General features: G+C 37.0%; 1 protein-coding gene across 1 annotated transcript; it reads right to left on the bottom strand.

Annotated features, from left to right (window-relative positions):
* Window positions 1-98: 98 nt before the first annotated feature.
* LOC103134916 (outer dense fiber protein 2-like) lies at window positions 99-14143 on the bottom strand. The gene is made up of 17 exons (XM_007547434.2): window positions 13893-14143; window positions 13432-13542; window positions 12060-12190; window positions 11073-11202; window positions 10224-10355; window positions 9119-9193; window positions 8974-9045; window positions 8750-8866; window positions 7445-7639; window positions 6823-6932; window positions 5686-5821; window positions 5499-5609; window positions 3809-4072; window positions 2696-2796; window positions 1848-2010; window positions 580-705; window positions 99-508 (listed from the first exon to the last, which is right to left on the bottom strand). Exons 1-17 carry the CDS (start codon window positions 13998-14000, stop codon window positions 341-343), a joined length of 2250 nt encoding a protein of 749 aa, XP_007547496.1. The 5' UTR covers window positions 14001-14143; the 3' UTR covers window positions 99-340.
* Window positions 14144-16094: the final 1951 nt, after the last annotated feature.

The raw sequence follows: 16094 nt of genomic DNA, 5'->3' as shown, positions 1-16094 counted from the left end.
AGTATAAAAAAGTTAATAATCAGTAAAACTAATGCATTTAATTAAAATGTAGATCAATAACTTGTAAACTGATTTTTATTGATTGAAGAGTTTTCAGATTCTATGAATATTATTTTAGTAGATTTGAAGTTAAACAGCAAAAGTTTCAGCTTAAAAAAAGTTTGAATATACAAGTTTTCACTTCTAGACACATAAAACAAAACATTAAATAAATAAAACAAGCATCAAGACTTCTTGTCTTTAAGACAATTTTATGTCTGAGGACAATAAGTAATGTTCAGACCTTCCCATTTTGAAAACATTTGAGCAACGTCACAATAAATGTGAATTCATTTGTGCTCTATTGCTCCGGGAGCGGATCAGTGGTGCTCAGCAGGCAGTCTCCGTATACGTTTCCATACGAGTTTCTCAAAAACTGAACGTAGCTCTGCAAACTGCGGTTTGTGGAATCTGACTGGTCCAGTCGCTCCCTCAGGTTCTGAAGCTGAGAATGGAAGCGACGCTCCATCTGGAGACAGAAAACACATTTTAATCCCATCGAAGGCTGCAGACAGGCGTGATGATCGACGAGCAACGTACGTCCTCCTTGCTTCGCTGCAGCTGATTCAGCTCCAATTTGGCCCGACTCAGCTGGTTCTGCAGCTCCAACGATCTGGACTGTGACGCTTTCTCTTTGGCCAGAAGTCGCTGTATGCTGTCATCCACCTGCATCCATCAAGTTTTGTGATCAGTTTCCTTTTCAGCTATATTTTTATTGAAAATGGAGATAATTATATCTATCAAACTAAGCAAGAAATTCAAACCAGAAGAGAAGAAAATAAATGCTTTAAACTGCTCCTGATAAACCCTGTAAGTCTTTATAACTCTGTTTTTTGCACATCTTAAATGTTTGCAGTTTTTTTAAACTTCTTGTAAATATTCTGTAGTTTTTTTTATCCTTTTATCATTACTGTAAAGGGTGCTGTAAGAAAGGTACACAATCAAAAATTACCAGCAGTAATCTGAGTTATTTAGCCTGTCATAAAAGAAAAACAGTCATATTTTCAATATGTTAATTTATAAATGACAGTTTCAAATTAAATATTTAATTAGCAAACTAGCACGTTTGAAGCTAAATATTTAGCTCTGAACTAAATATTTAGGTTTCAGCTAAATATTTAGTTTGGAGCTAAATATTTAGATTCCTAGTTGAATATTTAGCTCAATATTAGTAATAAGCTAAATATTTAGCTTTAAGCTTAATATTTAGCTGTAAACCAAATATTTAGCTCTGAGCTAACTATTTAGTTTGACAGCTAACTAAATAAGTTAAATACTTAGCTAGATAAATATTTAGCTTTTGGCTAAATATTTAGCTCTAAACTAGTTAGCGCTGAGCTTAACATTTAGTTTGGAGCTAAATATTTAGTTGGTGAACCTGACATTTACCATATAAATTTAATATTTATCTGGAAACTCTGTCATAAATTAATAACTTGGTGAAAGAACGACTGAAAAATGAACCACCATTTTGTTTCTCTTACACAGGCTAAAATATCCAAATTATTGCTGTTAATTATTTAATGTATAGCTTTACAAACAGCACCACATATTACTGTACAGTCTCTCATTCTTATTTAACCTTAACCTGTGATATCTCTTACAAACACAGATTAATGACCTGTATATTTATGAGCAGTCACATAATCAAATTTCATATTTATACTATATAGAAAGACCAGCCATATTTGTTGTTGGTTGGATAAGTGTGATGTCACACATCACCCTGAGCTGAAGGTAAACTGAGAACTAAACCCAAGCCTGATTTTCACAAGGAGAAAAGGAGGAGAGGTCTTTCTGTTTCTGACCTGTCTTTGAGTGTTTCCCAGAGTTTCCTGCAGCTGCTGGGACACGACGGTGCACTCATGCGTTTTCTCCTCCAGCTGCTGCTGCAGGCTGCGGATGGCTCCTTCCTTCATGCTGACAGCCTGGGACATCTCTCTGTTTTCTGCGTTCATATCCTCCAGCTTCCTACAATGAACACACAGGCACAGCAAAGTGCTTCACAACAGAACCGGGAGGCATAATTCAGACTCTACAGTTTTTGTTCCAGTTTCACTTCATTTCATCTAAAATATGTGGATTTTACTGTTAAATCCTGAAATATATCATCTCAACAAAAGCGTGAACTCATCTGATTTGTTTACAGGGAACCTATTATTATTATTGTTGTTGTTTTGTACTTCCATTTGGGTCTCTACTGCTTCTAAAAACAGCTTAAGCGCTTAAAAAAAAGTCCAGCTGTTTTTTGGCAATAAGTTAATATATTTTGGTGTCAGGAAAACGAGCCATTTCAAAAGACTCCCAAATGTAATGTCACAAAAACAAACACACTTAATATGGCTTCGTCTCACTTTTTAACTTTAGTTATACACTCTATAGAGATGCACCGAAATGAAAATTTGCTCCAAAATTAATATCTGATATTTATGCTGTTATGGCTGATGACCCATATTTACAGATATTAAACCAGCTCGATTAGTCAGTTGGTTTTACTGCTGTAAGCGCTGATTTTGTGCAAAAGAAAATGCAGCAAACATGTTTTGAATAGGCCGTAGACTTATCTATCCTCCCCTGTTCAAGGAAGCATGAAAGGTCACCTTTAACCACTCAATAAATCTGTTTTTATTTAAGTGCTGAAGTTAAAGAAAAATACCTCTCTAGGTTTTTAATTTTCTCCTTCAGGACATTGTTTTCCTCCTGCAGCAGCAGATTCCTCTGCTGAACCGTTTCCAGCTGAGCACCTTGGTGCTCCACCTGCAGAGAGTCAGAGAAACTGTTAAATTCCCCAAAACACTCATTTATTCACGCTTCCTGCGCTTTGAGCTGCTAACAGTATTCAGAGTCATTCCTTCTTGAGTTCCGATCGATCTACGATATTAATATTGCTGTTATGTGACTGATATTTACCAATGGGATGTAACTTAGTGAGAAGCTTGAACACCTGGCTGGTCCAAGAACAAAACACTACTTTAACAAATCTTCCCCCAATTTAAATAACACTGATTAACTTAAAAAATATAAGACAGCTTTTATTTCAATTGCACAGATCAATAAGTCATTGGTAAGCTGGGAATAAATATTTATCACAGTGAAGCAAGCCAAAAAAAATTGTGTTACAGTAAATTATTTTCCTGTTCAAATTAAATGCTTAAACACAATATACAAAAAAATTACCAAATAAAATCTCTAAAAAAATGTTCTCTCCAACTTTTCTGGCATTTAAAATAATTTTGGTGATTCTAACTAACCTAAAACAAGAACATTTCAGTCAGATTTAACTTCAGATAGCAATAAAAAAATTTCCTCTGTCTTTTTATTAGGTGTATGAAACTTTCTGGTTTCAACTATAAAAAATGTTTTCCAAATTTAGGCTTTTAATCAGACATTAGATTGATTAAATATAATTAAAATCCCTAAATAAATTAGCAGGCAGTGTCCTTCACCTGGTAACCCCAGTGAGGCCCGGCCCGGCTCGGCTCGGCTCAGCTCGGCTCGGCCCGGATTGGCTCAGCTCGGCCCAGATTGGCCCGGATCGGCTCGCCCGTTACTGTGCAACCCCAGCTGAACTCTGCCCGTCACCTAGCAACACTAAGCTTCTTTAAATTTTATTACCTAACTACAGCACCTAAAGAAAATGCAAGCCTATTCAAGGGTTTCCAGCGCCCTGCAGAAGGATGTGATGATGTTGAAAAAAGGTTCTGCTGAGTCTAAAAGCCGATAAGAGTGACCTGGATGATGCGTTAGAACCTGCAGCCAGGCAGATCACCTTGTGTCTGACTTCGGACAGGACAGCATGATGCTCCAGGTTCCTCCTCTCGTAGGTGTCGGCGTCGTCCTGAGCTTCTCGGAGCTGCTGCTCGGTCCGCCTCAGTTTCTCCGGCAGCGCCTCGAGCTCCTGCACCCGGTCCAGCAGCTCCCGTTTCACCTGATCCTTCTCCTTCTCCAGGCTCACCCTCTGCTCCCGGGCCTCCCTCTGCTTCGTCTCCAGCTTCAGACAGTACTCCTCTGACTGCAGGCGAGCCTGGTGAACCTGAACCGCAACCCAACAGTAACAAAGATCATTTTCACATCCTGTTTGGAGGATTTTCTGTGCCGATTTACCTTTGTGGAGCAACGTTTACCAAGGTTATTACAGTTAAATAAAACTAACAAAGTAACGAAAACTGAAATTGGGAAAACATTTTTGTTAACTGTCATATTTATTAATGACACTTCTATAACTTGTTTATTTATTAGGCTTCTTGATCCGGGACCTAAGTACAAACCACAAGCAAGCGACAGCGAAATGCTATGACAATAAAAAAAATCCTTGAAATCTTAACAATTACCGTATTTTCTGCACTATAAGGCGCACCTAAAAACTTTCAATTTCCTCAAAAGCCGACAGTGCGCCTTATAATCTGGTGCGCCTTATATATGGACCAATATTGAGTCACGACAGGTGTAGCAACTACGGTAAACAGCCGGCGACTTCATTTTCGCTCGTAGAAGAAGAAGCGCGCGGTGCATGCTGGGATAGTTGTCAGAACGCTGGTTTGTTAATAAAGTTTGACTGACCTATCTACCTGCCGACCGTCTAGAATCACGTCGTCTGCAGGTCATTTAGCACCACGTTCTCCACGAACATGCTGAGCGCAAACGGAGAAGGGTGACCATCGTCCGGCCACGCCCCGCCCCAGTCGCGGAAGGCTCTCCTCGGAGTCGGACCGTTTTTGTTGACATTCCGTTTAGTGCAGCTCCATCTAGTGGATGCATAACGTAACTCCAGCCTCTACTGTAGTGTCTATTCTATGCGCCTTATATATGAAAAAAGTTTTAAAATGGCCATTCATTGAAGGTGCGCCTTATAGTGTGGAAAATACGGTAAATAAAAACACATTCTTTATAAAAGTTACATACTGCAGCTTTAATGGAGAGAAATTATAAAACTGGAACTAGATTATCCGTTCATAAAACTAAACGGATATGTAACATCCTTCATTTTCATGTTTATGAATCTATTCGTTAGTCTTTTGAACTGATATGAAATGGGGTTTTTTTCTCCCACAAAAGCAGTTTAGGGCAAATTATGGTTCTATATAATCCTCCGGGCAGCATTTAAGCTAGTGCGCAAAATGGCGACAGCAAAAGTTGGGATAAAACATCAGTCAGTTGGATGTTTAAATATAATTAAATACATTTTTGGAAAATGGCACCTTCTCTTGCATATTCATTACCCAATCAATGTGTACGTAATAACAATACAATACTTTAACTATTTTGAAATGAAAAAAACTAAAACTACTACTATGGCTAACAAAATCTAAACTAAACAATATCTAATATTATCTAATAATACTACAAACACACTCTAAAATACAATTAAAACTAACTGAATTAGACGAAAAGCCACAATGAAATTAAACTAAACTATAATGAAAAACCCGAAGCTATTAACAGCCTGATGTTTGCTTCACCTTCTGCTTGTATTTCTCCACCAGGTTCTCAGACTTTTTCACTGATGATTTCAGCTCACGAGCCTCAGATTGAAGTCCCTTTAATTTCTCGTCAGTCGACGCCAGCTCTCTCTGATCGTAAAGTGAAAGCAGATTAAGCAACAGTCCTTGTTTTTAACTTTTTCTTCTGTTTACCGTGTGAAGCTACCCTGAGCGTTTGGTTCTCCAGCATGGTGGAGGCGTTCTCTGCGTTGAGGTGCTGAAGCTGATTCCTGAGCTCCTCTCTCTCGGCCCGATTCTTCTCCTCCACAGAGCGAAGCCGAGAGTTCAGATCGCTGAGCTTCCTGACACACAAACATATTCGTGTTCAGCCATATTTTCACCAAGAAGTCAGCATTTACTGCTTTTTTCCATCCAAAACATCTCTTTTCTTGATGCGTTTGTCTTTCACATTCAAAAAGGAAACGCATTTAAACACGAGATTTAATAAATCTAATTTTAGGCTGCATTTCTGGTTTGAATACTGCAAATAAACTTCACTAGTGCCACAAAAAAGCTTTGAGAAAAAAGCCCAGAACTCATGCATGACCAAAGAGCTTGAGTTTCCATGTCTCATAAACAAAAAGCAAAAGAAAAACCACCAACCAGCCACTCCCTTCAGAAAGCTGTATTCTCTGGGTTTCATTTGACTTTTTGAAAATTTACTTTTAAAACCATTTGTTGAAACTTTGCACAACATGAAGTCCAACCAGTAAAAAGTTAAGTTAAATAAGATTAAGTTCAATAAGATTAAATTAAGTTAAATAAGGTAAGCCATATTACTCCAAGTTAAGCCAAGATTAGTTAAATAAGTTAAGATAAATAAGTTATCCTATGTTAATTTATATAAGGTAAGTTAAATTAAATAAGTCAAGTTAAATTGGGTAAGAAAATTTCAATAAGATAAGTTGAATAATATAAGTTAAGGTGAGGCAGAGCTGACATGAACTGAAAGCCCAAATAGATAGAAAATGTAAAACATATTTGACAAACAAGATGGCCACCCTGTGCGCACTGAAATCATGCCGTACGGAAACCCAGGGAGCACATTGGTGAAAAATAAAATCGATTTATCGCCCAGCCCCATCATATAGTTAAAAATAATAAGCTATAACAAAAAAACACAAGTTTGATCTGACAAAATCTGACTGAAGTGTTTCTAGACGTTCCAACTCATAAATGAAATAATTTGTGTCTCCATCACCGTTTCATCAAATTAATGTAGCTGGAATACCAATAGATCCTACTATAAGAACATAAATCAGTGGGATTCTTTATATACAAGTTTAGTTTTTTCTTTGCTCACTGTTTGACAATCGAGATCTCTTCCTCCCGGTGCCGTTTCTCAGCTGCTTCCATCGAGTGGCGGTGACACCAGTCTTTGGACGCGGACACAGCGAGAGACAGCTCCATCTCCTTCAAGACAAAACGCATCATGTGATGTTTAAATCCTATTTGCTTTTCCCGACATGCAAGTTCTGCATCTTTGATCTATTCATTTAAAGAAACGATGACTGAAGCTGTCATCATCACCACTGGACACTTTGCTTCAATCAAAATCTGCTTTTATTCACCAGGTTCTGCATTAAAACAAGAACTCTGGTTCCTTTTTGATCCAACTGAGAAAATGTTAAATATAAATGTACAGGAAAGTAAATAAAAATTTAGGTTTTTCTGACCGTCTGTGTCCAGGATGTGTGCGGTCAGCATAGATAACTTCCTTTTTCTGATCGGTAGCACTTTTTTATTATTTAAAAAGTGTAATTTCTATCACTAAACTGCACAGAAACAGCATTTAATTATATTATTTCATCTATTGACATTATTTCTTGATGCTCTCATGGAACCAACAGTTGAAAAAATAGTAGAAATTGAGGAAACAGAAACCTAGAAGTACTTCTAGAATCCCACTGAGCCCCATCTCTGACCTTCTCCTGTAGTTTCTTTTCCAGCTGCCTCACTGCCTCCTGAGCGCGGTCGGCGTGCAGCGTGATCATACTGAGCGACTCCTGCTCTTCTTTCCGCTGCTTGTCATCCTCCGCCTTCTTCATCTTCAGAATCTCCAGCTCGTCTTGGAGATCCCGGAGCTGCTTCATCTGACGCTCCTGACTCTGCTGCATCTTCTACCTCACCAACAGATCGCATGGCAGAAGATAATAAATGGTTAAAATAGTTCATTTTCTCCTTCATTAGGATCAGAATCAGCTTGAACTTTGCAAGACAAGAAACTCTGCTCCTGTGTCTTTCCTCTAAAAAGAGGCTCCATATAATTTAAGAGGAGAAAGTTAGAGAAAGGTGGTGCTCATTAGATATAGGGTTGAATCAGATTAATCGTGCTTTATTGTGATTACTGAAATAATCATCAACTAATTTAGCAATCAATTAATCGTTAACTGGAGTATAGAGATTCTAAAAAGGCTATTTACTATAAAAATAAATTAAGTCAAGACTATACAAACCATATTTACCTTATATTTTGCATATAAGATTAAAAAAACCTTAATATATGAGGATGTTTTAGCCAAAAGCTCTCAGGTATTATAGTTTTACCCATCCTTCCGTAACACCTACATTTTCCCTATGCTTAAATAAAAAAAAAGCATTAAATTTAACATCGTTTTGTGTCAGATGTATTAAATGGCAACTTAAGTAGAAAACTGTGGTTTTCTCACATTAATAAACACATACATATTATAAGAGATAAAACAGGAACCTCTTAGGTTACTGAGTAAAAGATGAAGACAATAAAATAAGTGAAACCCTGAATTCCCCATGAAGACAGAGATGTTCAGACAGAATTGGCACGATTTTTTTCCCCCTTCTTCTGCGTTATGTCTTCCGCTTTACTGGCATATTATCCTCATCTTAGTAGCACATCAATAATTTTTTAATAAGGTCCATTAAGTTGAAACTTAAGGGGCTTATCAAGTTTTTATATTCCAAAACAGAAGAGCATAAAGTGCTTTTTTCATCCCACAACGGACTATGAACCGCTTTTCTTTCCAGTTTCATTATGGCCGCCGCCACCGTTGTTTCTGTACCAGGCTCCATTGATCAGTGGCGCCCTCTGCTGGATGGCGGCCAAACTATAACACTAAACCAAAGTCTAAGAGCATAATCAGCTGGAAATCATTTTAATCTAATAAACCACTAATCGACAATTAGTCGTACGTTGATTAATTGTTTGTATCCCTACTCTGAAGCGTGTTGTTGTGAAATCTGCGTTCCCAAACCTGGATCTGAGCGGTCAGGCGGACCTTTTCCGCCTCTGATTCCTCCAGCTGGTTCACCAGGTGACTGTGGGTCGAGTCCAGGATCCTTGAAAGCTCTTCAGTCGTCTTTAAGTTGTCCTGCGTTGACAGCGGCAACGCTGTAAAAACCTGTGGCGTAACTTACCAGAACCTTTTACGATGTCATCAGGAACTTCAGGTTTCCTGCTGCTGAAGCAGTTACAAACCTTTTCAAAGTCCAGATGCTCGGTGAGCTTTGAAACTTGTTTCTCCTTGTTTGAGAGTTTAGCGGCAAGTCTCTGCGAAATAAGGAGTGAAACAGTTACTGGTGAAGGAGATGGACGATCAGAGGAGGAAGTGTTGGTTACTCACCATGTTTTCTGCTTCAGTGTCAACCAGCTTCTTCTTCAAGGTGTCTCTCTCTATCGGCCACACCAGCAACTGTTTCTGTGGACACCACAACACTTTCTGTAACACCGTCTAAGAAGATTATTGTTTATATTTAAAAGCTACATAATGTGCATGTGAATACAGAATTTTTACACAAGGGCTGAAATGGTTAATCAGATTAATCAATTATTGAAATAATCGGCAACTAATTTAGACCAGCACTTTATTTTTAATAAGGCACTTTTGTTGCAAAAAATAAGGACTGCTTAGCCATATTTTAAAAGGGGAAAGTTAGAGAAAGGTGATGCTGACTAAATGTATTTATTAAATGTAGCATTGAAACGATTAATCAGATTAATCATGATTAATCAATTATTGAGATAATCATTAACTAATTAAGTAATCAATCAATAATTAACTAAAGTATGCAGGCTTTAATAGAAACATTTATTGAAAGAAACAACATATTCAGAGCAATAATTAAGCAAATAATTATTTGCAAAAAATATATCATTTTTGCATTTAAGATAAAACATCTTTGTCTGTACATGTTTTAGCCAAAACTCCTCAAGTGGTATAGTTTTAACTTATTTTCCAATTAAAAAATGGAAATTAAATTTGTGTTTATTTGCATTTTTTATGCATTTATAGTGTTGTATAAAAAGTCTTAAGTTATTAAAGAGAAAATCTGTGAAATGTGACATATTTTTATCCGATTAATCAATTAATCACCAGAATAAACAACAGGTTAATCAATTGCAAAAATAATCGCCCTATTTCATACCTTCCTAAAGTTCACAGAAATCGAAAGGAAAAAAAAACAGTGGCTGGTGAAATGTTTGAGTGGCTGGTAAAAAATGTTCTGTTAACCACTGTGGCTGGTAGAGAAAATGTTTAATTTCCACCCTGGTTTTAATTAAGTATTGAAATCCCTGTTCTGTTTTTAAGCTAAACATTGTTAAATATACACTTTTAAGTGTTTGAAAGTGTCTCAATCTTTTTCAATTGTAAAAACAGTTTGATTGGAGAAACAATAGTCAGAAATGAATTATTCTGCTTTTCTCGACCTCTCCTCTGCTTCTTGTACCTCCTTGACGCTCCAGTCCCTGAGGAGATCCCGAAGGCTGTGATTTGTTTGATCAAACATCGCTATTTTCTCCAGCAGCAGCTTCTGATGCCATGCTAGAGAGGATGTGTGAAGCTTCGTCAGCTGCTTCTCCTGGAAAACAAAAGACCAGATGGGTTCATGCTGATCCGATCATTCAGAGCAGTGATTCCCTTGAGCACATTCCAGGTTTTCCAGGTACCCCTTTTTCACTCTGCTGTGTTAAGTCATGAAAATAAATCAAAACAACAAAAAATGTTCTTCACTGCAACGCTGCATGGTTGGTTACGTGTTTTCTTTCTATTCAGATTTTTGTAATTTCAAAGAACTAATTTGGTTCAGATAATAGAAATTCCCTTCAAAAACAGGAAGGTTGTTCTCCTTAATCTTAAACTCCAACATGGCTGTCTTGCATGTGACACGTAATGATAGCTGCAAAGAAACAAAAGAAAACAAAAACGGATTATTTGGGCCAAATAATCTGTGGACCCAATATTTTCATCTGCTGTGTTTGAAACTGCTAGATCCAAGTTCTGGATCTAGCATTTATTTTGTACAATAAGATCAGCTGCATGAGAATTTTCAATACATGTGGATAATAAAGGATAGCCCACTTAAAAACATAAACAACCAATTATTATTGCTTTCAAAGTTTTTTTTTTTGTTTGTTTTGTTTTTTTTACCAGTGGTGCCTTTCTATTGTAGCTTAAAACATACAGAAGAACTGCTAAAACAACCCTTTTTTTACTGCCTTTATAGTTAATATGCATTTCTTATTTGGTTTTATAGGAGCTGCAGGTTGCAGCCCCCTTAGGTTGGAGTAGAGCTTACCTTAGCAAGGCTGTCAATGGTTTCCTTCAAAGCTGTCAGCTGATTACCCACAGCAACACCATCGATTTCTGCCTCTACAAGCGTCCTGAGGAGCACATCTGCATTTATTTGACGATCGCAAGCCTCCGACCTTTGAATGAAATAAACAGAGTTCAGGTCATTACGATTACTTGTAGATGAATGGCTTATTAGATTAAAATTAGTTCCAATCGATAAACTAACAACGACCGCCGCTTAGATCTTCTTTTAGCGTTGTAGTTTGGCCGCCATCCAGAAGAGGGCGCCACTGGTCATCCTTAAGCAGAGCCATTGTTATGTAGAAACAAAGATGGCGGCATACCAGAACTGGACATTTTTGTTTGTTTTTTTATTTATTTATTAAACAAACAGTATACAAAGACTCGTTGAGGTACAAATAACATTGCAGCATACGTATGAAAAAAAGAAACAAAACATGGGGCTAAGACTATAAACACAAACACGTAACAGTAAGACAAATGAATAAAAATAGAGCAAGATTTAAAACAAAAGAAAAGTAGAGATACTGGCAGTTACTTTTTTTTGCATAAACAGATTTCAAATGTTTCAGTGAGGTGTAATACAGTTTAAATTGGTTAAGAAAAAAAATCAAAACAAGAGGTAGAACCTCTCCATTTACAGCAGTGTATATGATATTTAACAAGCAAGAAGACAAAATTTACCACGTCAGATATTTGACTATCAAGGTCATCAGCACAGTATGATATGTGGTGAATATCTGAGATGTCTTCAATTTTAAGGGACAACCAGTTTTTAATGTCTCTCCATAGTTTAAAAGAAAAGGGACAGGTAAAAAAGAGATGATTAAGGGATTCTTCTGGACATTCACAAAAGGTACAACATGTTGAATCAAATTCAAATCTTTTGTGCAGATTTAAATTTTTTACTAATTTTGGGTTGTGAATTGGCGCTTTATAGATAAACTGAATTGAATCTATAATTTCTTACGTCTTTGAAGCGCCATGTTCCCTCAGCAGGACTCTGAGGTCTTCAGAAACTCCATGCAGCTCTTCCTCCTGCTGCCCTGCAACTCGCCGATTCCTGATCCCACTGTCTGACTGAATCTGCGATCTGCTGGTCTGATCAAATGACAAAAACAGAAAACATGCTCAAAAAGAACTGAAACATACAGATGTTCTTGATTCTGTTGTTAAAGCAGATCTGAAGTCAGATATCTGAGGTTAAATGCCAACACTTAAAATACAAAATCACCAGAGTAAAACTGAATCATGTATACTTTGTTTTTGTAAGTTAACCAGTCTCTAAGAGTATATAATTAGAGTATATAATTAACGATCAATGGCTTGTTTCCTTCTTGTAAAAATAAAGCGACACAGAGGCGTATTTCTTTTAGCCAGAAGATTTAACTAGCACTCAAGGTATCTTCCCACCACTCACAGTTCACTGTTAAACTGCAACAAAGAATGCATCTTGCGGTCACCAAGTCTTTATAAATATTAGAAAGTATCTATGATATATGGTTGTTTCGGAGGAATGACAGGGAAAAAGTCTTTTCTCTCCAATCATCACAAACGTAACCAGGGCTGGGTGATAAATTAAGTTTATAAATTCAATCTTCAAAAACAGAAAATTCAATTCATTTTTTAAAAATGTGTTGTTTTTTTTCAGCTGTGCACTCTTTAGGTTTCCATAGTTCAGAGTGACATTAGCCCAACCAAGAAATAGCCATCTTTTATAACAAGCATGTTTTACAGCTTCAATTTATTTCGATTTTGAAATTAGAAGGAATTATTGAAATAAAAGCCTTTTTTATTACACTTTTTTGTTATTTGTATTTTTTTGCTTTGTTTTTTTTTTATTTATTTATTTTAGTTTTTGCATTTGATTAAAATTGGAAATCGAATCTTGTATCATTTTAAACCATATCTCCCAGCCCTAAGTGTTTTGCTAACATGTGAAGTTAGCAAAACTCTGCTGGACCTTTGTGCATTGGTCAGATGAGACTGAAACAGACACTGCAGCTGGGTCAGGAGTGAAAGAAACACGGTATATATGGTTAAGCATCTTCAGTTCACTGCAAGGAATGGTGAAAGATCTGTGATGCTATGGGTCGACTTGTCAGCTAAAGCCCGTGGAAATCTGGTCAGAAACTTTTTACACATCGCTTCCCAGTGAGGCAAATAGATGTGTCCAGTTTATCTACAAATAGAAGACCCTTTCTAACAATTTGGGGTTTTCAATCAACTCCTTTTTAAACCATTTTAAGAACTGGGAAAGACTAAGTATATTTTTTTATTTCCTCTAGGTATAATTTTAGTTATACTGTAACAATAGCATAAAATGAACACCATGAAGCAACCTGAGACTTGGTGATGCCAATATTCCTCTTGCACGAGTGTATTCCTGGAGGAATCCAGGGCGTCCGGATCTTTGGCCTGCTTTCATCTCGTTTGACCGAAGCATCAGTTCCCTAAATCCAAAAGGAAAAAGTGCTAAAGTTAAATTCAAATTTAAAATACTTTATAAATCCCAAAGGGAAATTAAATGTTATTCTAACTCATAGTAATTCAAAATTCTTCAGAGACTTATTGTAGCTGGGATGGCTCCTTTTTTCTCAAAAAACTAAATTCTGTCATGCTTTCAATTAATAATTGAATTTTTCTAACATGTTGACTTGAAGTAAAATCCTGATTCTTTTAAACAGAAAATAATTGAAATAATGGGTAAAGAATTAGTTTTTAAAATATTTTGTCTTCTCTAAATTAATTTATAAGTAGAACTTTAAAACCTTTTACGTTCCCTTTCCAGAAAAGAACTAACCGGTGGTGTTCTGCTGGGATTCCTCCTCATATGAACATGGATAGGTGTGCTATCCGCTACGTGGACGTGAATCGGTGGCGGAGCTGGTGGTGAACCTCTAGTTTTCATCCTTCAGAAGTTTTACCGCGACATTTAGGCCAAGAATAAGTTCATCAAAACCAAAAACCCTCCAGACAAAAACACTGTAAATGGTTTAAGCAATTTAGATCGCGTCAGCTTCCTGTCTCCAGGAAAAATCTCAACTTCTGTGAGGCGCAGAATGGTTGCTACAAATAACGAACGAGTGCTCCGATTGGCTGATTTTCAAGATCCCGTTTTGTGATTGGTGAAGAAGTGTTTCAAGTAAGCGTTGCTCGGGGTAACTGCTAAAAGAAAAATGCATTCATGCTGTGTTCTTGAACCTATGAAGAAATTGAAAACTTTTTAGTGAGCAATAAAAGAGAGAAGAAAATAGTTTAACACTTAAAAATAGAAATAATAAAAATACAAGGAAATCAATCAGATGTTAACAGGTAGTTATTTTAGACTTTTCTTTCGTACTTAGGTGAACGAAAGAAAATGTTTTAATAAAAATTGGTTCTTAAACGTATCACAAGAGAACCGTTAACATGACTCGAAAGTCTAGTCTAACCTACAAAAACGTTGGTTAAAATTTTCACAAATAGCCATAGTACATTTTCTAAGTAAAAATAATTGTTGTTACGTTTGGATCCCAAGGAAACGACTGCACTTCCCTTTTATTTAACTTGACTTCCGTCTGCTAGTTAAATATGAACAGGAAGCTAATGCTAATTAGCTTAATATGCTAACCAGCGTAGCATTTGCTTTACGAGCTAATTTATCAGCTATTGCTCAGTCCTTTAAAAGTTAAATCTTAATATTGTGTTTGTCAGTGAATGGTGCTTTCATACAACATACTGAATGATAAATATGATTTTCAACATACATGTCTCATTTTCAAACCGTTACATCAGATATAAACGCTGTTAGCGTCAAAAGCTAACTAGCTTTATTGTTAGCTTTTTGGTCAGACTGAAACAGCCATGAGGTCACCGAGCCGCCTGCTGCTCGGAGTGCAATGGGACAACTTTTTCCACTTTATCGTCTTTGCGCTCCTGTTTTTCAACCCCTCACACTCGTGTGCTGCCGACCCACCGGAGCACGGAACTAGCACCGACACGCTAATATTATGTAGAGCATGTGGACACGAAGTGGCATTCGGCACGGACATCCACTTCGTCCCCAGCCGCATGGCACTATCCAGCCGCAACGACACGTCAGTGGGTGGTCGAAGGATCCACATCCAGCTCTTCGAGAACCCCCAGGGACTCAAGTTCGAGGTGATAGTGTTTAAAAAAGCGGACGTTATTAAGCACTGGCCGGCCGACAGCCACTTCTCTTGGTACCCAGGGTTCTCATGGACTGTAGCTACCTGCCCTAGGTGTAAAACTCATTTAGGTAGGTATTTCGACTTAAAAATTTAAACTATTAAGTGCGTTAAAAATATGCAAACATGGGACTGTAGTTTCTAAGCAAAACTCTTTGATGTTGCACAAGAATCAGATTTGCAATGCATTTCGAAAATCATTAACTTTCCGTAGTGTAAAACCTCAAACATCGTCAGTGTACATCCATTTTATTCACTTGTAGAAATATTCCATGATTGCGTTTGCCAATCAGGGCTTAATTTGCCAGTATTTTAATCAAGCTCATTACTACAATGTGCATCTCCTTTTTCTCTTCAGGTTGGGGCTTCCAGCCAAACAGTTGGCCTGAGACCGTCACAAACAACAAGTTTGAAGAGTCTGAAAACACCTTTTTGGCTTTAATCGCCCACAGAATATTGAGAGAAGACTTTGCATCAAGTCTGCTAATGACTCCAAAATCCTTTACAAGCTGATGAACTTGACTCGAGGTTTTTCCTTCTTTTTTTTAAAAAAGTTTTTCCAAGTATATTTTCAAAAATAAAATTGCATCCCTCCTTTTCGCTTGAAGACTCCCACACGTGCATACAGTTTTGTTTTATTATTGTAACAAAGCAAGCTTTACACCTTTAATTTGAAACAATTCTTGAGTGTAAACACTTCTGTCGGAACCAATGAAGCAGCAGAAGGGGCCAAAATTTACAAGTTTTTTTTTCAGTTTTTTTCTTTATTAAAAATGTCATTTCAAATCTTGTGGATATCTGTAAAACAATACAAT

The sequence above is a fragment of the Poecilia formosa genome, unplaced genomic scaffold, assembly GCF_000485575.1.
Source record: "Poecilia formosa unplaced genomic scaffold, Poecilia_formosa-5.1.2 Scaffold20, whole genome shotgun sequence".
NCBI classification, from domain to species: Eukaryota; Metazoa; Chordata; class Actinopteri; order Cyprinodontiformes; family Poeciliidae; genus Poecilia; species Poecilia formosa.
This window is presented reverse-complemented; position numbering and strand designations above follow the sequence as displayed.

What these genes read in the sequence shown, in the direction of transcription:
- LOC103134916 (XM_007547434.2), bottom strand. Translation starts at nt 14,000, where the DNA reads ATGAAAACTAGAGGTTCACCACCAGCTCCGCCACCGATTCACGTCCAC. An exon ending in GAGATCTCGATTGTCAAACA is followed by an intron (nt 5,822 to 6,822) that starts GTGAGCAAAGAA and finishes TTTGTGTGTCAG; the next exon opens with GAAGCTCAGCGATCTGAACT. An exon ending in TGGGAAACACTCAAAGACAG is followed by an intron (nt 706 to 1,847) that starts GTCAGAAACAGA and finishes TGATGGATGCAG; the next exon opens with GTGGATGACAGCATACAGCG.